The 23,642-nt window shown below is 42.3% G+C and overlaps 1 protein-coding gene across 1 annotated transcript in view; it reads left to right on the plus strand.

Annotated features, from left to right (window-relative positions):
• LOC135506266 (ALK tyrosine kinase receptor-like) overlaps positions 1 to 23,642 on the plus strand; it is a 769,161-nt gene that overhangs the window by 619,597 nt on the left and 125,922 nt on the right. The window contains 4 exon segments of the mRNA XM_064925805.1: positions 8,205 to 8,336; positions 12,038 to 12,175; positions 16,545 to 16,648; positions 22,957 to 23,129. Of these exon segments, the coding sequence (XP_064781877.1) occupies positions 8,205 to 8,336; positions 12,038 to 12,175; positions 16,545 to 16,648; positions 22,957 to 23,129 (547 nt within the window).

A 23,642-nucleotide genomic window follows, 5' to 3' on the forward strand; every position in this document is an offset into this window, starting at 1 on the left:
GTGAATTGATTGCCCCCATCTAGCTTCAGAGTTTGTTCTGTTAGGTGACCTAAACTGGGATATGCTTAACACCCCGGCAGTCCTACAATCTAAGCTAGATGCCCTCAATCTCACACAAATCATCAAGGAACCCACCAGGTACAACCCTAACTCTGTAAGCAAGGGCACCCTCATAGACGTCATCCTGACCAACTGGCCCTCCAAATACACCTCTGCTGTCTTCAATCAGGATCTCAGCGACCACTGCCTCATTGCCTGTATCCGCTACGGTGCCGCAGTCAAACGACCACCCCTCAACACTGTCAAATGCTCCCTAAAACACTTCTGTGAGCAGGCCTTTCTAATCGACCTGGCCCGGGTACCCTGGAAGGACATTGACCTCATCCCGTCAGTTGAGGATGACTGGTCATTCTTTAAGAGTAACTTCCTCACCATTTTAGATAAGCATGCTCCGTTCAAAAAAATGCAGAACTAAGAACAGATACAGCCCTTGGTTCACTCCAGACCTGACTGCCCTCGACCAGCACAAAAACATCCTGTGGCGGACTGCAATAGCATCGAACAGTCCCCGCGATATGCAACTGTTCAGGGAAGTTAGGAACCAATACACGCAGTCAGTCAGGAAAGCTAAGGCCAGCTTCTTCAGGCAGAAGTTTGCATCCTGTAGCTCCAACTCCAAAAAGTTCTGGGACACTGTGAAGTCCATGGAGAACAAGAGCACCTCCTCCCAGCTGCCCACTGCACTGAGGCTAGGGAACACGGTCACCACCGACAAATCCATGATTATTGAAAACTTCAACAAGCATTTCTCAACGGCTGGCCATGCCTTCCGCCTGGCTACTCCAACCTCGGCCAACAGCTCCGGCCCCCCGCAGCTCCTCGCCCAAGCCTCTCCAGGTTCTCCTTTACCCAAATCCAGATAGCAGATGTTCTGAAAGAGCTGCAAAACCTGGACCCGTATAAATCAGCTGGGCTTGACAATCTGGACCCTCTATTTCTGAAACTATCCGCCGCCATTGTCGCAACCCCTATTACCAGCCTGTTCAACCTCTCTTTCATATCGTCTGAGATCCCCAAGGATTGGAAAGCTGCCGCAGTCATCCCCCTCTTCAAAGGGGGAGACACCCTGGACCCCAAACTGTTACAGACCTATATCCATCCTGCCCTGCCTATCTAAGGTCTTCGAAAGCCAAGTCAACAAACAGGTCACTGACCATCCCGAATCCCACCGTACCTTCTCCGCTATGCAATCTGGTTTCCGAGCCGGTCACGGGTGCACCTCAGCTACACTCAAGGTACTAAACGACATCATAACCGCCATCGATAAAAGACAGTACTGTGTAGCCGTCTTCATCGACCTTGCCAAGGCTTTCGACTCTGTCAATCACCATATTCTTATCGGCAGACTCAGTAGCCTCGGTTTTTCGGATGACTGCCTTGCCTGGTTCACCAATTACTTTGCAGACAGAGTTCAGTGTGTCAAATCGGAGGGCATGCTGTCCGGTCCTCTGGCAGTCTCTATGGGGGTGCCACAGGGTTCAATTCTCGGGCCGACTCTTTTCTCTGTATATATCAATGATGTTGCTCTTGCTGCGGGCGATTCCCTGATCCACCTCTACGCAGACGACACCATTCTATATACTTTCGGCCCGTCATTGGACACTGTGCTATCTAACCTCCAATCGAGCTTCAATGCCATACAACACTCCTTCCGTGGCCTCCAACTGCTCTTAAACGCTAGTAAAACCAAATGCATGCTTTTCAACCGATCGCTGCCTGCACCCGCATGCCCGACTAGCATCACCACACTGGATGGTTCCGACCTTGAATATGTGGACACCTATAAGTACCTAGGTGTCTGGCTAAACTGCAAACTCTCCTTCCAGACCCATATCAAACATCTCCAATCGAAAATCAAATCAAGAGTCGGCTTTCTATTCCGTAACAAAGCCTCCTTCACTCACGCTGCCAAGCTTACCCTAGTAAAACTGACTATCCTACCGATCCTCGACTTCGGAGATGTCATCTACAAAATTGCTTCCAACACTCTTCTCAGCAAACTGGATGCAGTTTATCACAGTGCCATCCGTTTTGTCACTAAAGCACCTTATACTACCCACCACTGCGACTTGTATGCTCTAGCCGGCTGGCCCTCGCTACATATTCGTCGCAAGACCCACTGGCTCCAGGTCATCTACAAGTCCATGCTAGGTAAAGCTCCGCCTTATCTCAGTTCACTGGTCACGATGGCAACACCCATCCGTAGCACGCGCTCCAGCAGGTGTATCTCACTGATCATCCCTAAAGCCAACACCTCATTCGGCCGCCTTTCGTTCCAGTACTCTGCTGCCTGTGACTGGAACGAATTGCAAAAATCGCTGAAGTTGGAGACTTCATCTCCCTCACCAACTTCAAACATCAGCTATCTGAGCAGCTAACCGATTGCTGCAGCTGTACATAATCTATTGGTAAATAGCCCACCCATTTTCACCTACCTTATCCCCACAGTTTTTATTTATTTACTTTTCTGCTCTTTTGCACACCAATATCTCTACCTGTACATGATCATCTGATCATTTATCACTCCAGTGTTAATCTGCAATATTGTAATTATTCGCCTTCCTCCTCATGCCTTTTGCACACATTGTATATAGACTCCCCTTTTTTTGTCTTTTTTTTGTCTACTGTGTTATTGACTTGTTAATTGTTTACTCCATGTGTAACTCTGTGTTGTCTGTTCACACTGCTATGCTTTATCTGCCAGGTCGCAGTTGTAAATGAGAACTTGTTCTCAACTAGCCTACCTGGTTAAATAAAGGTGAAATAAAAATAAATAAAAAACACAATGTAACTCCAAGTCAATCACACTTCTGTGAAATCAAACTGTCCACTTAGGAAGCAACACTGATTGACAATAAATGTCACATGCTGTTGTGCAAATGGAATAGACAACAGGGGGAAATAATAGGCAATTAGCAAGACACCCCAATAAAGGAGTGGTTCTGCAGGTGGTGACCACAGACCACTTCTCAGTTCCTATGCTTCCTGGCTGATGTTTTGGTCACTTTTGAATGCTGGGGGTGCTTTCACTCTAGTGGTAGCATGAGACGGAGTCTACAACCCACACAAGTGGCTCAGGTAGTGCAGCTCATCCAGGATGGCACATCAATGCGAGCTGTGGCAAGAAGGTTTGCTGTGTCTGTCAGCGTAGTGTCCAGAGCATTGCGGCGCTACCAGGAGACAGGCCAGTACGTCAGGAGACGTGGAGGAGGCCGTAGGAGGGCAACAACCCAGCAGCAGGACCGCTACCTCCGCCTTTGTGCAAGGAGGAGCAGGAGGATCACTGCCAGAGCCCTGCAAAATGACCTCCAGCAGGCCACAAATGTGCATGTGTTTTCTCAAACGGTCAGAAACAGACTACATGAGGGTGGTATGAGGGCCCGACGTCCACAGGTGGGGGTTGTGCTTACATCCCAACACCGTGCAGGACGTTTGGCATTTGCCAGAGAACACCAAGATTGGCAAATTCGCCACTGGCGTCCTGTGCTCTTCACAGATGAAAGCAGGTTCACACTGAGCACATGTGACAGACGTGACAGAGCCTGGAGATGCTGTAGAGAATGTTCTGCTGCCTGCAACATCCTCCAGCATGACCGGTTTGGCGGTGGGTCAGTCGTGGTGTGGGGTGGAATTTCTTTGGGGGGCCGCACAGCCCTCCATGTGCTCACCAGAGGTAGCCTGACTGCCATTAAGTACCGAGATGAGATCCTCAGACCCCTTGTGAGACCATATGCTGTTGCGGTTGGCCCTGGGTTCCTCCTAATGCAAGACAATGCTAGACCTCATGTGGCTGGAGTGTGTCAGCAGTTCCTGCAAGAGGAAGGCATTGATGCTATGGACTGGCTCGCCCGTTCCCCAGACCTGAATCCAATTGAGCACATCTGGGACATAATATCTCGCTCCATCCACCAACGTCACGTTGCACCACAGACTATCCAGGAGTTGGTGGATGCTTTAGTCCAGGTCTGGGAGGAGACCATCCGCCACCTCATCAGGAGCATACCCAGGCGTTGTAGGGAAGTCATGCAGGCACGTGGAGGCCACACACAACTGAGCCTCATTTTGACTTGTTTTAAGGACATTACATCAAAGTTGGATCAGGCTGTAGTGTGGTTTTCCACGTTCATTTTGAGTGTGACTCCAAATCCAGACCTCCATGGGTTGATAAATTTGATTTCCATTGATCATTTTTGTGTGATTTTGTTGTCAGCACATTCAACTATGTAAAGAAAAAAGTATTTAATAAGAATATTTCATTCATTCAGATCTAGGATATGTTATTTTTGTGTTCCCTTTATTTTTTTGAGCAGTGTATTTCAATTGGCTGATTTCCTTATGTAACATCGTTGAAATTGTTGCGTGTTGCATTTATATTTTTGTTCAGATCCCTCCCAGTTTCACAACATGGTAGCATATCATATGTATAAAAAGTACATGTGTGTGTATATGTTTACAATGTATACTTTCTGTTGTTAATGGTAGGGGAGAGTGGGGTCAGTTGAGCCACCCTTATTTCTAGGAAACCCAAAATCAATCATTTAAACAAAAATTTAGGAAGATGTCAACATTTCATGAAGTCTGTGATTGAAGAAACCACACAGAAAAAGTGGTAAGCAAGTTAGGTCCAAATAATGGATTTTCACCAAGTCAAATGGATTTATTGTGTTTGAGCAGGGGTGTCAAACTCATTCCATGGAGGGCATAGTGTCTGTGGGTTTTATTTTCCCTTTCAAATATGACCTAGACTGTCACGCCCTGGTCGAAGTATTTTGTGTTTGTCTTTATTTATTTGGTCAGGCCAGGGTGTGGCATGGGTTTTTGTATGTGGTGTGTTTGTATTGGGATTGTAGCTTAGTGGGGTGTTCTAGTTAAGTCTATGGCTGTCTGAAGTGGTTCTCAATCAGAGGCAGGTGTTTATCGTTGTCTCTGATTGGGAACCATATTTAGGCAACCATATTGTTTGAGTGTTTTGTGGGTGATTGTCCTTAGTGTCCTGATGTCCTTGTGCTGTGTTTATTTACACCAGTATAGGCTGTTTCGGTTTTCGTTATGTTCTTTGTTTTGTAGTGTTTGTAATTGATTCGTGTTTTACGTTTGTTTATTAAACATGGATCGCAATCTACACGCCGCATTTTGGTCCGACTCTCTTTCCCACCTAGAAAGCCGTAACATAGACAACCAGGTGAGGGGAGTTCTTTACTAAATAGTGACCTTAATTCATCAATCAAATACAAAGGAGGAGTGAAAACCTGCAGACACTCGGCCTTCCATGGAAGAGTTTGACACATGTGCGTTAGAGGTTTCATGATGCTTATAACTAAACCAAGGTAGATCTTTTTAAGATTGTACTTAAGTTGGGGTCTCAAAAAGCTTCGATATATGGTCGTAAACTTAGCATGAAAGTGAATCCTTGTAGCTGTGTGGTCTATTATAGTAAAAATGTTTGCCTTGGGGTAAGTTGAACCAATGGCCATGGGGAATGGGAAAGGAAAGGGCATACCTCATCAGTTGCACAAGTGAATGCACTAAACCGAAATGTGTCTTCAGCATTCAATGGTTGAGTCAATGGCAAATTGAAGTGTTTTTTTCCAGGCGTAATGTAAGTTATTATCACTGGGATATGAAGTAAAAACAGGGTCTGTGTTAAGTGTTTAAAAAAGTAGAAAGTGTATGTTTGGTGTTAAGACTGTTAAAGGATGCAAAATTGTTATTGTTATTGAATTGTTTGGGAAATAAAGATAGACATGGTAATATTTCATTCAGTAGAGAAATGTGTAGGCAACTTAACTTAGTGTCCTGTCACTCAACTTATCCTATATATTTTGAAACTAATGTTTACATGAATTCTGATCATTTCTAGGGATACAGTATATTTCAGGATGTTGTGTAACAGTCAGAAGTTTGGACACCTACTCATTCAAGGGTTTTTCTTTATATTTGCTATTTTCTACATAGTAAAATAGTGAAGACATCAAAATGATGAAATAACTTAAATGGAATCATGTACTAACCAACAAATGTTAAACAAGTCTAAATATATTTTATATTTGAGATTCTTCAAAGAAGCCACCCTTTTCCTAGATGACAGCTTTGCACACTCTTAGGATTTTCTCAACCAGCTTCACTTGGAATGCTTTTCCAGCAGTCTTGAAGGAGTTACCACATTTTGAGCACTTGTTGGCTTCTTTTCCTTCCCTCTGTGATTAAACTCATCCCAAACCATATCAACTGGGTTGAGGTCGGGGTGATTGTGGAGGCCAGGTCATCTGATGCAGCAGTCCATCACTCCTTCTTGATCAAATAGCCCTTACACAGCCTAGAGGTGTGTTGGGTCATTGTCCTGTTGAAAAATGAATGATAGTCTGTTGCGGTAGGGGATTTTGCTATAGGTCCGTTAAAGTACCCCCGTCGAGAGTGATACAAGTCGTCTCACTCACGTTCTTATGTCACCCGGCTAACAGGTGACTCACAGGTCCGCCGGACTGACCTGGTTATGTATCCTGCCCTTTTATTCAGAGATTAGCCTTATGTGATGCCGTTAGGCTGGTTTCGGGATCTTAGATAATTTCTTTCAGACTTAGATTACCGCTTGCTTTACTTTCCCTTTGTATGCTCTTATATCTAGACTCAAGTAATCTATAGACTGTAAATCGTAACCAAGTTATGTCGCTCGACTAATACTACTTGAATATTAATATAGAGAATACCTGGTACAATAAAATGATTATTCTATCCAAACCATTGTCTTTAGTGCAGAAACTAGACTTGTTTCCCTAGATTGGGAGTGTCAGGTGTTCTCTCCCCTAGGGTTTTGGGTCTAGTTTCTACTTTTTATTCCATGTTTGCAGTTCACAGTTGTATACGTTATTAGTTTCTTTCTGGTCCTTAATCTATAACATTAAACATCATCAAAACACTTACTACTATTAACGCCTTATGTATTACAACAAGCGGTTAATTACCTTAGCGTAGGTTGACCTGTTTGGTCCCCAAAGAGTATGTTCTTCCACTCTCAATTGCTCTAGAAGCTTATCCAATCATTCAGTATCTGTTTCTCCTACTAGAAGTTGTACTATGATTAGTGAAGAGAGCGGTTCGAGATCAAGACCCTTTGTAACACCACTGATGCTATTTATCCACTCCGGTTAGGAGGTGGGATGTATTCAGCATGAGTGTATTGGGTAGTTTGGTTTTACCCACCCAATACACTCCTCATGCTGAATACATCCCACCTCCTAACCGGAGTGGATAAATAGCATCAGTGGTGTTACAAAGGGTCTTGATCTCGAACCGTTCTCTTCACTAATCTGAAAATCATAGTACAACTTCTAGTAGGAGAAAAAGATACTGAATGATTGGATAAGCTTCTAGAGCAATCGTAAGGGGAAGAACATACTCTTTGGGTCTCAGTATGTCTCGTTCAGAAATCAAGAGATACAATTGTTCTGAAAGTCAGATATTACCTTTTAGGTTGATGATAGTTGAAGTATCACGAGCTGTCTGTCAGTGATAAGTCAAGTAGCACTATCATGCCTTTCCATTGAAAGCATGCCTCTTATATACTTTTTCTTCAGGACCAAGTCAACCCATGCTCTGAATTCTATTTTTAAAGCGGCGTGTCCTCGCACTGAAGTGCGAGTTGCACTGAAGTGCGAGTTGCACTGAAGTGCGAGTTGCTAGTTGCAGTGCTTCGGGTGGCTGTGTCTATGGATCATCTAAACCCAAATCTTCCATCAAGTTCACCCAGGGTGAGGTGTCCTCAAAGCTCTTTTTTGTGCTCTTGCATAAAGATCCACTAAGTGCAAACCAGGTGGGATGGTGTATCGCTGCAGAATGCTGTGGTAGCCTTGTTGGTTAAGTGTGCCTTGAATTCTAAATAAATCACTAAGTGTCACCAGCAAATCACCCCCACACCATCACACCTCCTCCCTGGTTCACAGTGGGAAGTACACAGGCGGAGATCATCCTTTCACCTACTCTGCGTCTCTCAAAGAAAATGTCTTACCCAACTCTCCCCTACATAATACCAGTTTGGCATACGTGTCCATTTTAAGACACCCTAAAGCCTCAATCATGTCATTCTGATGACGATTCATTGCCCTCTGTTGACAGATATGTTTCTATCGCTCGTTGCTTCTCTCCAGATCCCTACCCAATCCACAACATCACCCTCCAGGGCCAGTACCACTGTAACCAGGGCCCAGGGGTCCCTCTTGGACAGCTGTGTGACTTCAAGATGGACTGCCCGCTCGGCGACGATGAAGGGAACATGTGCCGTGAGTACAGCTTATCTACTTGTATCCCATGCCTCTGCCATGCTTCACTAGTGCTTCTCACCCTTGACGTTTCCTGTGGCCCTACATTATTCATCTCATATTTATACGTATATACTGTACTCTATCATCTACTGCATCTTTATGTAATACATGTATCACTAGCCACTTTAACTATGCCACTTTGTTTACATACTCATCTCATATGTATATACTGTACTCGATACCATCTACTGTATCTTGCCTATGCTGCTCTGTACCATCACTCATTCATATATCTTTATGTACATATTCTTTATCCTTTTACACTTGTGTGTAGAAGACAGTAGTTTTGGAATTGTTAGTTTACTTGTTGGTTATTACTGCATTGTCGGAACTAGAAGCACAAGCATTTTTTACTACACTCGCATTAACATCTGCTAACCATGTGTATGTGACAAATAAAATTTGATATGATTTGGTAGTAATTTGATTCTGGTACACATTCGCTATCTCAAGGCCCAGGAATAGTTGTTCTGCCAAAGTTGGGTTAGAAAGTCCCCTAGCACTTGATATTTTTGTGTGTGTGTAGCTGGATATGTTTGTGTGCAAGGTCGTCGTGCCCATTGAAATGCAGTCCTCAGTTTTTTTTCCTATGTACACTGAAAATATAGACAGTTCTTTAAGGCATGATTACTTCAAAGCAATTGAATTTGGCCATCAATGCTCCCTTAATAATGATGCGTGTGTGTGTAGTTTATCATTTATACATATATAATTGCATGCGTGTCGATACACATCTCTGGAAATACATTTGAAGTGAATTCTGGAAAAGCATACAGAATGTTAATTTATACTAAATGACTTACCTTCCATGCACATACATATGAAGCTGACTTAAGAACATGCCCCCACAGTGCATGATTAGCCTCCTGTGTGCCACTTATTAGCATGATGGCTGCTCCCCTGTGCTTAGGTTGACAAACTGGGGGGGCTAGCGAGATAAGAGGCTTTTTCCCTGCTAATGACACTACGTGCGTGCTAATCCAGTAGGTAGTGTACATTTGAATGTGCTGTGTGTTGGAGATGCCCCAGAGAGAAACTATTTAATGAAAGGGATTCTGAGTATAATTAGTTGAATTAAGCACCACTTAAAACATGAAATGCATGGAAATCAGTAACAGCCTCATAGTCACTGGAATTCATGATGCCATGGTCTTTCTACAGGGAGGTACTTGAGAGGTGTTCATAACATGATTAGGACGCTTATTACGCATCCAACACACATCCAATATCAAATGTTTGCTCACGCTTTGTGGCAAATGCTCTGCTGTATCTTATCTGCGAATAATGCCATTCAACCTTGTCAAATGTGGAGTAGTTATTTGTCCATGGCTACGATAACACTTGTTACATCATTGATCTCATTTATTGGATTGACTGTATTTGACATGAGAAGTGGGTAAAACCAAAACATGAAAGAGAAAGTACCAAATTATATTACTTTTGTAAAAGCAATGGATCACCAGCCCATTTCCTGATGATTGCAACATGATAGTAAGGACATAAAGGCTGATTAAACTGTGTTGGGAACCTAGAGCTCTCCTTTCTGTCTCTCGCTCTCAATCTATCAGATCTGAGAGGGAATTACTTAACTTTTTTTATTTTCCATTAAGCACTATTACCAGTGATTCATGTGTTTTTTTTGTATTTCTCTCATTTACACTCCTCACCCTGCCCATGATCTTTTCTCCCACTCTCTCTTCTTCTTTCCTCCCTCATTCTGTCACTCACTCCCTCTCTCTTTCCCATTTCTCCCTCGCTTTCTATCTTTCTCTCTCCTTCCCCCCCCACCCTCTCTCTCCCATGTCTCTGTCCACTCTCTCTCATCTCTCTTTTCTCCCTCCCTCCCTCCCCTTCAGTCACTTACAGGTGTGCCCTGCAATTGCGTCATCCTACCCGCATGGGATATTCGCGAATCTGAGTACCAAAGAACACTGTCTTACCCTTCGGCATAACCTATTCAATGTGATCCAGCCATGATTTATCTTTTCCTTTAATCTAATTAAGCACGACAACGCATGTTGCCAAAACTCAGTGACTGGAAAAGGGAGAAGAAGAAAAGTAGAATCTACCTCAGCTCAAGTCAATCATGACAAATATCTGCCATTGACATTGAGGATGGAAGAAGGTGGCGTATGGTGGGGGTGGATGTCGTCCCCCCCCCCAGATTTGCTTTTACACATCCGCCCGGTTAGAGGATCAAAGTCTCTGCTGGTCAAATTCAATCAAATGTATTTATAAAGCCCAGCAGATGTCACAAAGTGCTATACAGAAACCCAGCATAAAACCCACACATCAAGCAATGCAGATGTAGAAAGGTAGGAACCTCGGAAGAAACTTCAAGTGGAACCAGGCTCTGAGGGGAAGCCAGTCCTCTATTGGCCACGCCGGGTGGAGATTATAAGTACATGGCCATATAAGGCCAGATTGTTCTTAAAGATGTTCATAGAGGACCAGCAGGGTCAATCCTTGTCATACAGAGAGAAATAATGAAGAAAAACTATTGAAATATATTTGGTGCTCATCAGCCATTGGACATTACACAACAAATTGGAAATCGCAAATTCAACAATGTGGTTTGAGTGGTTTGGATGGAATAAGCAGTTAACTGCAAGCATTGTAAAGCAATCACTGGCCTAATCATTTGGTCTATTTTCTCTTAATTTCGCCTGCTGTTCTGACTTGGTAGTGCACATGGAGCCTATGACCTGTTATAGAGAAGTGTAATCATGAAATATTATAAGAGCTTTCATTGTCTGCTTATATGTCCCCTTTTATTTATCCTACAGTTCTGACTTGAACTGAATGGCCCATGTTCGCTGCACATTTCAAAAGTGCTGAGCAAATAGTTATATTGACTAAGTCATCAGAGCTCGCTCATTAATGACGGATTGCCTCTTATCCGCTTGTCGTCCCCTTATGCCATAGTTTGTACATCTCAATTGTCATTTGTTTAAGCAAGTCAGCTATATATATATATATATAATATATATTTTTTTTTTAAAGGCAGTAAATGAGCCTGAATGAACTGTTTCGCAACCTGATAAGGCTTTGCTGATAGCCAGTTGTACCAGTGGTAAGATGTTGAGACTGCTGCTGGGTCTTTGCTGTTAGGACAGCTTTATGTAGGCCTTAACAGTTTGTGGGCACCATTTGTCACCGTTATAGTGCAATTAATGTAGTGTGTAGTGGCTGTGCTGGCATGCATCCCAATTGAATTTTTTTTGCCCCACCAAGATTTACATGCTAAAATCACCACTGGTTAGCTGCATGCATCCTTGCTGAGAACTTGACAAATTCTATGTGAAACATGTCTAATGGTCCTACGAGAAGGCTTGGACAACTACCTACCCCCTATGAAGTGACTTTTAGGCAGTTAAATACTGTATACAGTACAGACACCCCCAGGCTTGAATCCCCTCTTTTTTCTCTTCTTTTGATCTCTGATTTTCTTTCTCCTCCCTCCGACACCCCAGCCCAGAGGTCTAACTCAGAGGTCTAATTATCTTAATGTCTTTCAGACTTGTACAAGCAAGTTGTTTGGATGGCTCCCCACTCTCTTGCTCTCTCGCTCTTTCTGTCCTAGGTCAATTTATCTGCAGTTCCAGCTCATTTGAGGCGACTCACTTTCTTCTCTCTCTACCGCTATCTCTCAATTTCAGGTCAGTTTCTCAATGGCAGCTATTGCTCCTTCGAGGACGGTGAGTGCGGATGGCAGCCAATTGCAGCCAAGGGATCCTCCTGGAGGCGTGTTCGCACCATTCCAAAGAAGGTGCGGCCTAGCTGTCCATCAACCTCAGGTGAATCATCAGTGCTTTTTAAAGACATGTCGTCACTTAAATATATGTACAGTGGGGTAAAAAAGTATTTAGTCAGCCACCAATTGTGCAAGTTCTCCCACTTAAAAATATGAGAGGCCTGTAATTTTCATCATAGGTACACTTCAACTATGACAGACAAAATGAGAGAAAATCCAGAAAATCACATTTGTAGGATTTTTGATTAATTTATTTGCAAATTATGGTGGAAAATAAGTATTTGGTCAATAACAAGAGTTTATCTCCAATACTTTTGTTATATACCCTTTGTTGGCAATGACAGAGGTCAAATGTTTTCTGTAAGTCTTCATACACTGTTGCTGGTATTTTGGCCCATTCCACCTCTAGAGCAGTGATGTTTTGGGGCTGTTGCAGGGCAACACATACTATCAACTCCCTATATTTTCTATGGGGTTGAGATCTGGAGACTGGCTAGGCCACTCCAGGACCTTGAAATGTTTCTTACGAAGCCACTCCTTCGTTGCCCGGGTGATGTGTTTGGGATTATTGTCATGCTGAAAGACCCAGCCACGTTTCATCTTCAATGCCCTTACTGATGGAAGGAGGTTTTCACTAAAAATCTCACGATACATGGCCCCATTCTTTCCTTTACACGGATCAGTCGTCCTGGTCCCTTTGCAGAAAAACAGCCCCAAAGCATGATGTTTCCACCCCCATGCTTCACAGTAGGTATGGTGTTCCTTGGATGCAACTCAGCATTCTTTGTCCTCCAAACACGAGTTGAGTTTTTACCAAAAAGTTATATTTTGTTTTCATCTGACCATATGACATTCTCCCAGTCTTCTTCTGGATCATCCAAATGCACTCTAGCAAACTTCAGACGGGCCTGGACATGTACTGGCTTAAGCAGGGGGACATGTCTGGCACTGCAGGATTTGAATCCCTGGTGGCTTAGTGTGTTACTGATGGTAGGCTTTGTTACTTTGGTCCCAGCTCTCTGCAGGTCATTCACTCGCACCCTCCGTGTGGTTCTGGGATTTTTGCTCACCGTTCTTGTGATCATTTTGACCCCACGCTGTGAGATCTTGCGTGGAGCCCCAGATCGAGGAGGATTATCACTGGTCTTGTATGTCTTCCATTTCCTAATAATTGCTCTTTGGTTTGATTTCTTCAAACCAAGCTGCTTACCTATTGCAGATTCAGTCTTCCCAGCCTGGTGCAGGTCTACAATTTTGTTTCTGGTGTCCTTTGACAGCTCTTTGGTCTTGGCCATAGTGGAATTTGGAGTGTGACTGTTTGAGGTTGTGGACAGGTGTCTTTTTATACTGATAACAAGTTCAAACGGGTGCCATTAATACAGGTAACAAGTGGAGGACAGAGGAGCCTGTTAAATAATTTACAGGTCTGTGAGAGCCAGAAATCTTGCTTGTTTGTAGGTGACCAAATACTTATTTTCCAAAATAATTTGCAAATATTTTAATTAAATCCTACAATGTGATTTAAAAAAAAAAAAAATCTCATTTTGTCTGTCATAGTTGAAGTGTACCTATGATGGAAATTACAGGCCTCATATTTTTAAGTGGGAGAACTTTCACAATTGGTTGCTGACTAAATACTTTTTTGAAGTTGGAAGTTTGCATACAACTTAGCCTAATACATTTAAACTCCGTTTTTCACAATTCCTGACATTTAATCCTAGTACAAATTCCCCGTCTTAGGTCAATTAGTATCACCACTTCATTTTAAGAATGTGAAATGTCAGAATAATAGTAGAGAATGATTTGTTTCAGCTTTTATTTCCTTAATGACATTCCCAGTGGGTCAGATTACATACACTCAATTAATTGTTTAACTTGGGTCAAACGTTTCAAGTAGCCTCCCACAAGCTTCCCACAATTGTTAGGCTGAATTTTGGCCCATTCCTTCTTACAGAGCTCGTATAACTGAGTCAGGTTTGTAGGCCTCCTTGCTCGCACATCCTTTCTCAGTTCTGCTCACAAATTTTGTGATGGCCACTCCAATACCTTGAATCTGTCCTCAAGCCACAACTTTGACACAACTTTGGAAGTATGCTTGGGGTCATTGTCCATTTGGAAGACCCATTTGCAACCAAGCATTAACTTCCTGACTGATGCCTTGATGTTGCTTCAATATATCCACATAATTTTCCTACCTCATGAAGCTATCTATTTTGTGAAGTGCACCGTCCGTCGTGCAGCAAAGCACCCCCACAACATGATGCTGCCACCCCCGCGCTTCACGGTTGGGATGGTGTACTTCGGCTTGCAAGCAACCCCGTTTTTCCTCCAAACATAACGATTGTCATTATGGCCAAACGGTAATTGTTTTGTTTCATCAGACCAAATGACTTTTCTCCAAGAAGTACGATATTTGTCTCCATGTGCAGTTGCAAACCGTAATCTGCCTTTTTTATGGTGGTTTTGGAGCAGTGGCTTCTTCCTTGCTGAGCGGCATTTCAGGTTGTCGATTATAGGACTCGTTTTACTGTGGATATAGATACTTTTGTACCTGTTTCCTCCAGCATCTTCACAAGTTCCTTTGCCGTTGTTCTGGGATTGATTTGCACTTTTCACACCCAAGTGCGTTCATCTGAGACAGAACGCTTCTCCTTCCTGAGTGGTATGATGGCTGCATGGTTCTACGGTGTTTATACTTGTGTGCTATTGTTTGTACAGATGAACGTGGTATCTTCAGGCATTTGGAAATTGCTCCCAAGGATGAACCAGACTTGTGGAGATCTCAGAAAAAAATTGTAGGTCTTGACTGATTTCTTTTGATTTTCCCATGTTCAGCAAAGAAGCACTGAGTTTGAAGGTGTGAGACGAAATCTAAAACAAAAATCCAGAAAATCACATAATCACATTGTAAGTAATTAATTTTCATTTTATTGATCTCAATCCCATTGATCACATCTGGGAGCTGTTGGATCAGAGGGTGAGGTATAGGGCCATTTCTCACAGCAAGAACTGGCAAATTGGGTGCAGTCCATGAGATGTACTGCAGTTCTTAATGCAGCTGGTGGCCACCAGATACTGACTCTTACTTTTGATTTTGATCCCCCCCCTTTGTTCAGGGATATATTAATCTATTTATGTTAGTCACATGTCTGCGGAACTTGTTCAGTTTGTCTCAGTTGTTGAATCTTGTTATGTTCATACAAATATTAACACATTTTAAGTTTGCTGAAAATAAATGCTGTTGACAGTGAGAGGACGTTTCTTTTTTTGCTGAGTTTATCAATCATATGGGCCATGTCCACCAACTCTTGCTATCCCAAATCACCGTTTCCCCTTAAGGGGGTAACTTCCTAGCATGCTTCCCAGCCGAAACAGTTTTAGTTAGACTCTAAAATGTAATTATAGATGCCATATGATTGAAGTTATCGCTCTCTTGCTAAACCTGTGGCGCATTGACAACATTCTGTGATTTTGTTAGTTTTAGACTTTGGTGAGTTTTTTCGGCTGTTCGGGCACACATTATTCTGGAGGCAAGTCGAGGTTCGGAGCCTAAGTTTACGCCCCTTTGTCAGTGATTGGTCAACAGTACGGAAATTTCAATTAAATCTTTATTGACGTTCAATGAGAGACGACTCATTTTCATGCAATTTTTTTGATAGAAAAATCCTGCACCAAATGTGAAATTGTGCGACTAAGTCTTCAGCAAAAATGTAAAAATGTATGACCGACTACGTAAGTTATCATCCATTAATGTGTATACTGGCTATGGAGTCTCAAAATGGACAAACTGTACTATTGTCGCTTTTTTCTCATTTTCCAAGCAAAGTTCTTTTCGGCTAGTCGAGTTCGGCTAAGGGCCAGCCAAAATGAAAGCATGCTGAAGCCTGTACTTGTGTACAGACCCTGTATCTTAATTTGACCCAGTTTCTCACAGCAGGACTTTTTTATTATGTGGATTATAAATGAGGCGTCTCTATAGACCCGGGTTCGATCCCAGGCAGTGTCACAGCCGGCCGTGACCGGGAGACTCATGAGGTGGCACACAATTGGCCCAACGTTGTCCAGGTTAGTGGAGGGTTTGTCCGGCCGGGATTTCCTTGTCCCATCGCGCTCTAGCGACACTTTGTAGCAGGCCATGCGCCTGCAAGCTGACACATTGGTGTTGCTGGCTTCCGGGTTAAGCAAGCAGTGTCAAGAAGCAGTGTGGCTTGGCAGGGTCGTATTTCGGAAGATCCTTGGCTCTCGATGATCTCCTTTCTGAAGTTTGTTGGAGTTGCAGCAATGGGACAAGACTGTAACTACCAATTGGGGAGAAACAGGGGTTAAAGAAAAAAATGAAAAAATATGCCCAACATGTTTCATAGAAGCTTGTACAATCTTCTGTCGTTATTTGTGTGATGTGTGTCTTCCAGGTGCCATGTTCAGTGTGGAAGGAGGACAGTCCAAGGGTCAGCAGGGGTCCGCATTGCTCAGGAGCCCTCTCTTCCCTCCTCCCCTACGGAACTCTCCATGTGAGGTGAGAGCAAAGGAGTGTTCTTTCTCCTACACACACAAAGCCTTCCTGTTGTGTGCAGATGTGGTCTTTTAAGTCTAAGCAAACAGACTTACACACCGCCTGTGTCCCAAATGGCACCTTATTTCCTTTACAGTTCACTACTTTAGACCAGAGCCCTATGTAGGGAATAGGTTGTAATTTGGGACAGAGACAAAGTGTGTATTAGCACATAGAGAACAAACAAAAACATGAATGAATGGACAGAAATTATGTAAGAGAGGAGTATCTGGAAGCAAACAGGCACAATGAAGAAAAATACAGTTGTGTTTCTGTTGAAACTGGTTTGAAATACTATGTTATTGATAATGGCAGTATTGCTGAATGACTAAACATAAATTTTTTAGATATAATAAGAAAAGCTCTCCTTAAGGATATGAATTCATCTAATGAATTGAAAAGTCCTTGTTGAATACTTTGGAGCACTTTGTTTTCATATAACTAGTTGCCTAAAATCACAGACAGACGCGCACACACACGCACACATTTACACTGACCTGGTAAGCGCTGCAGTGGACATTTATTCACTTATTAATTTAAAATGTATTTCCTGAATTGACAGAAGTTTGATCCCAACCCTGATAGTGGTGGTTTAGCAAGATAAGTCGGTGATATTTCCCAGGGATAGGATTTCCAGACACGAGGTCAACCCAATCAATAAACATAAGAGACCGTGCCTGTCAATCTGATGACAAAAAAAATAATGGAGAATTTCAAATGCATTATTGGTCAGCGAGGTTGTCAGTCAGGTCGAGACAGGGTGAGTCCATGGCTATGGTTTTAAGTCTGCCTCTTGATAGGTGTCTGTTGGCTAATATTGTATTTAGAGGTTAGTAAGGTGTTTTTGTTAGGACAGCGTCAATTTCTTAACTTCACTTAGCCCTTTCACTTTGTAACTTTACCACAAGTCATAAATACCTGGTAAAAACTGTCATGCAGTATTGAGAGTCTAAGAGAACAAAGCACCTCTTTTGGCCAAACTCCTATTCCTCAAAATGCGAGAATTAAATAATATTTCTACTTTGAGAAGGTGGGAATGGTCTGTGGACAGTTATGACAAGTGTGTTTCATTTGGTATCTCATGAAGGACAGGAAACACATAACGGTGTCTCTTAAAGTGTACATTTCCCAGATGTCAGGTTTACATCTAAATACTCTGAAACGTATGTGATTAAACATGAAACTATTTATGAAAAGGTGTAATGTGATGTTAACCTTCTAAATGAGAGTATGGATTTTCATATAAATATTAACTAGACATTATGTCGGCATCATGGAACTGCCCTTTTCTCTGAACTGTATAAAAACCCATTCGTGACGGAATTCACACCAGATCACTCAAACACCGTTGTATGCGAAGTTTGCAAAAGGTTGAATTTCTAAGATTATGAAACACGCTAGCGTCCCACCTGGCCAACATCCAGTGAGATTGCAGAGCGCCAAATACAGAAATACTCATTATAAAAATTCAGAAAAGATAGGTTTAAAGATGAACTTCTTGTGAATCCAACCAAGGTGTCAGATTTCAAAAATGTTTCACAGTGAAAGCATACCTTACAATTATTTGAGAACATAGCCCAGCAGACAAATCATTACAAACAGTAACCAGCCAGGTAGAAAAGTTACACGTCAGAAATGGAGAAGATTCACTTACCTTTTGATCTTCATGTTTGCACTCAGAAGACATTAATTTATTCATTACATTTTATTTTTGTTCGATAGTCTCTCTTTATATCCAAAAAACCTGTTTTGTTTGCGCATTTTCTTCAGTAATCCACAGGCTCAAACGCAGTCACAACAGGCAGAAAAAAAAATCCAAATTGTATCTGTAAAGTTCATAGAAACATGTCAAACGATGTTTTATATTCAATCCTCAGTTTTTAGCCTAAATAATTGATAATATTTAAACCGGACAATAACGTTGTCAATATAAAAGGTAAAAAAGAAAGGCACTCTCTTTGGTCATGCGCATGAAAAAGCTCTGACATGGCAGGGTCCACTCTCTCAGACTGCTCTTACTCCCTCATTTTTTCAGAATACAAGCCTGAAACAATGTCTAAAGACTTGATATCTGGTGAAAGGCATAGTAACTGCAATTTGAGTCCAAAGTCAATGGATATTGTAATGGCAATGAATATAAAAATCCTACTTCCTGAATGGATTTTTCTCAGGTTTTCGTCTGCCAAATCCGTTCTGTTATACAGACACTATTTTAACAGTTTTTGGAAACGTTAGTGTTTTCTATCTAAATCTACCAATAATATGCATATCCTATATTCTGGGCCTGAGTAGAAGCCAGTTTAATTTGGGCATGCTTTTCTTCCCAATTTCCAAATGCTGCCCCTTACGCTAGATGTTAAATAAACTTTTCCGTGGTGCCCCAGGTTATTAATTAGTTAATTCTTGCATGATTTAATTCAATCAAGTAAACAATAAAATGTTAGGTGATCGATTTGATAAAATAGCATGTCGTCACGTTAAGGATACTAAAGACATGTCAACACGCAGATACTTCTTTAGGAAACTAATGTTGGACATAAACATGTTATTATCCAGAGTCACATATATTTATTTTGCAAGTTATAGCACACAATATGGTGCCTTGAAAAAGTATTCACCCCCATTTGGTGTTTTTCCTATTTTGTTGCATTACAACCAGTAATTTACATGGATTTTTGGGGGGGAGGGGGGATTTCATGTAATGGACATATACAAAATAGTCAAGTGTTGAAGTGAAATAAATTATTACTTGTTAAAAAAAATGGAAAAGTGGTGGCTGCATATGTACAGTGGGGTAAAAAAGTATTTAGTCAGCCACCAATTGCGCAAGTTCTCCCACTTAAAAAGATGAGAGGCCTGTAATTTTCATCATAGGTACACTTCAACTATGACAGACAAAATGAGAAAGAAAATCCAGAATCATATTGTAGGATTTTTAATGAATTTATTTACAAATTATGGTGGAAAATAAGTATTTGGTCAATAACAAGAGTTTAAATCAATACTTTGTCAATACTTTGTCAGCAATGAGAGGTCAGACATTTACTATAAGTCTTCACAAGGTTTTCACAAACTGTTGCTGGAATCTCCCCCAGGACAGTGATGTTTTGGGGCTGTTGCTTGGCAACAGACTTTCAACTCCCTATATTTTCTATGGGGTTGAGATCTGGGGACTGGCTAGGACACTCCAGGACCTTGAAATGCTTATTACGAATCCACTCCATTGCCCGGGCGGTGTGTTTGGGATCATTGTCATGCTGAAAGACCCAGCCACGTTTCATCTTTAATGCCCTTGCTGATTTTCACTCAAAATCTCACGATACATGGCCCCATTCTTTCCTTTACACGGATCAGTCGTCCTGTTCCCTTTGCAGAAAAACAGCCCCAAAGCATGATGTTTCCACCCCCATGCTTCACAGTAGGTATGGTGTTCCTTGGATGCAACTCAGCATTCTTTGTCCTCCAAACACAACGAGTTGAGTTTTTACCAAAAAGTTATATTTTGGTTTCATCTGACCATATAACATTATCCCAATCTCCTTCTGGATCATCCAAATGCTCTCTAGCAAACTTCAGACGGGCCTGGACATGTACTGGCTTAAGCAGGGGGACACGTCTGGCACTGCAGGATTTGAGTCCCTGGCGGCGTAGTGTGTTACTGATGGTAGGCTGTTACTTTGGTCCCAGCTCTCTGCAGGTCATTCACTAGGTCCCACTGTGGTTCTGGGATTTTTGCTCACCGTTCTTGTGATCATTTTGACCCCACGGGGTGAGATCTTGCGTGGAGCTCCAGATCGAGGGAGATTATCAGTGTCTTGTATGTTTTCCATTTCCTAATAATTGCTCCCACAGTTGATTTCTTCAAACCAAGCTGCTTAACTATTGCAGATTCAGTCTTCCCAGCCTGGTGCAGGTCTACAATTTTGTTTCTGGTGTCCTTTGACAGCTCTTTGGTCTTGGCCATAGTGGAGTTTGGAGTGTGGCACCACCAAGTAAGCGGCACTATGAAGACCAAGGAGCTCTCCAAACAGGTCAAAGACAAAGTTGTGGAGAAGTACAGATCAGGGTTGGGTTATAAAAAAGTATCCGAAACTTTGAACATCCTGCAGAGCACCATTTGAATCCATTATTTAAAAAATGTAAAGAATATGGCACCACAACAAATCTGCCAACAGAGGGCCACCCACCAAAACTCACAGACCAGGCAAGGAGGGCATTAATCAGTGAGGCAACAAAGGGAACCCTGAAAGAGTTGCGAAGCTCCACAGCGGAAATTGGAATATCTGTCCGTAGGACCTCTTTAAGCCATACACTCCATAGAGCTGGGCTTTACGGAAGAGTGGCCAGAAAAAAAGCAAGCTGACACGTTTGGTGTTCGCCATATGGGAGACTCTTCAAACATATGGAAGAAGCTTTTTGGCCAACAAAGAAAACGCCATGTCTGGCGCAAACCCAACACCTCTCATTTCCCCAAGAACAACATCCCCACAGTGATGCGTGGTGGCAGCATCATGCTGTGGGGATGTTTTTCATCGGCAGAGACTGGGAAACTGGTCAGAATTGAATGATTGATAGATGGAGCTAAATACAGGGAAATTCTTGAGGGGAAACCTGTTTCAGCCTTCCAGAGATTTGAGACTGGCACGGAGGATCACCTTCCAGCAGGACAATGACCCTAATCATACTGCTAAAGCAACACTTGAGTGGTTTAAGGGGAACATTCAAATGTCTTGGAATGGCCTATCCAAAGCCCAGACGTCAATCCAATTGAAAATCTGTGATACGACTTAAAGATATCTGTACACCAGCAGAACCTATCCATCTTGAAGGAGCTGGAGCAGTTTTGCCTTGAAGAATGGGCAAAAATCCCAGTGGCTAGATGTGCCAAGTTTATAGAGACACCCCAAGAGACTTGCAGCTGTAATTGCTGCAAAAGGTGGCTCTACAAAGTATTACCTTTGGAGGGGGTGAATAGTTATGACCGCTCAAGTTTTCAAGTTTTTTTGTCTTATTTCTTGTTTGTTTCACAAGAGAAAATATTTTGCATCTTCAATGTGGTGCGCATGTTGTGTAAATCAAATGATACAACCCCCCCCCCAAATACATTTTAATTCCAGGATGTAAGGAAACAAAATAGGAAAAATGCCAAGGTGGGTGAAAACTTATACAAGCATCAGTATCTTACATACAACAGGTTATTAAAAGACCAAAGAGTTTGGCCCACCCCATTTTTTCATTTTCCCATGGAAAATGTTTGGCGATACGGGTATCATCACAGACATAGGATGTACAAGGAGAGAATCTATGGGAGACAGAAAATGGAGGAGGGGGAAAAAGAAAGTGAAAGAGGATAGAGGGGGACATAAAGTGGGCCTCTGAGCGACAGCTACTGAGTTATGTCTGAAGTAAAGTTCAGTCCTATAACAGTGCCTAAAGCTACATTCTAGCTAGCCGAAGTCAGCAGTTCCTTGGCACTGGACTAAAGATTAGCCGTGATTCCAGAATAGCACCTCAATCTCTCTTTACACGACCCTGAGCTGTCCAATGTACCCTACCTGCCTGCCTGCTTTGTCTGCCGCAGCACCCAATCTCAAGAGTAGATTGGCTTGGGCATTAGTAGCAGATCATGTCCATCTTCAAGTAATGCCGGGCAAACACGGTTTGACTTCTATAATCTTGATGTCAGGGAACTTCTCACAGTTTTGCAAAGGTGAAATCTGGATCAATGACAATTGAGGGAGTACGCTGTGATAGAAGATCTTGTACTACACATAGTGTTAGTTTAAACTAAATTATAGTTTAAATGTTGATTAGAGGGAAACCATAGTTAGCTCTGCATATTGGAGAGACAGAAATATAGCATTTAGACCGGAATATTGTTGTTTCATTAGATTGAGAAAAATATGAGCAATATGGAATAGGGAAATTAATAAGGCCTGGTGTACAGCTGAGACAATTTATGAATCTGTAGGTGTAACTACAACTTCCATTTAAAGAAAGATACCCTCAGAATGCCTCTACAGTTTTATCAAGTGCAGTGTTTAGACCCAAATGTCTTCCATGAAGGTCTGGCTGGAGTAAAACCTTTCCGGTCAAAATATTGCACTTAATAACACTGTGGGAACAAGTAACTGGATGTGCTTACACTACTTCTAAACTAGTAATTATGACAGTATAACATCACAATCTGATTTGAGATGTCAATGTGTCTCAGTCAAGTCCTATGCAATTCCTATTCTGTTCTGACTCATCATATGTCATTTCCCCAACAGGTACGGTTCTGGATGTGTTCCGGAGGTAGCCAGAGGTGGGCACTATCTTTGTGGCTGGTGGAGAACAGCACAGGACCGAAGGAGCAGCGCAGACTGTGGCACTCTGCCAGCGAGCCCAAGACCGAGAGAGGCTGGAGACTCATTATGCTTCCTCTCTACGGACTTGTTGACTGGTAAGGCGAATCAAGTTGCTCCATTGAGACTGACAAGTGATTTGGCCAATCACGGCCTTTGGAAAAACAGAGTGCAGTGTATGAATATGTAACACGGTCAAAATGTGGCACTGCTTCATTAGATTGTGAGATCATAGGATCATACTACATTTGAAACATTCATCACGTCAAAGCATAAAAGAACCAGCAAACCACAACGATGGATTGTGTATTCTTTTAGGATGAAAGAAAATACATTTCACCTTTCAGGTCCAAAGACACAGTAATGCATAGCTTTTTTCTTCAGGTCTTCCTTCCGAATGCACATTTTCAGCATTTACATTACATTTTAAGATAAGCCTCCCTTTCATCATGGGTCCCAATGGGTTTACTTTACGATGGGCCTGCGGTGAGTACCCTATTCTCCTTATCGCTCAATGTATCACCCTGTAGTTTTAAAACAGGGTAGTAAAAATCGATACAGAGGCCTCCATTCATCCGCCTTTTCCTACAATTAGCGCTTGATTTTTTTGT

Source organism: Oncorhynchus masou, chromosome 2, assembly GCF_036934945.1.
Source record: "Oncorhynchus masou masou isolate Uvic2021 chromosome 2, UVic_Omas_1.1, whole genome shotgun sequence".
NCBI classification, from domain to species: Eukaryota; Metazoa; Chordata; class Actinopteri; order Salmoniformes; family Salmonidae; genus Oncorhynchus; species Oncorhynchus masou.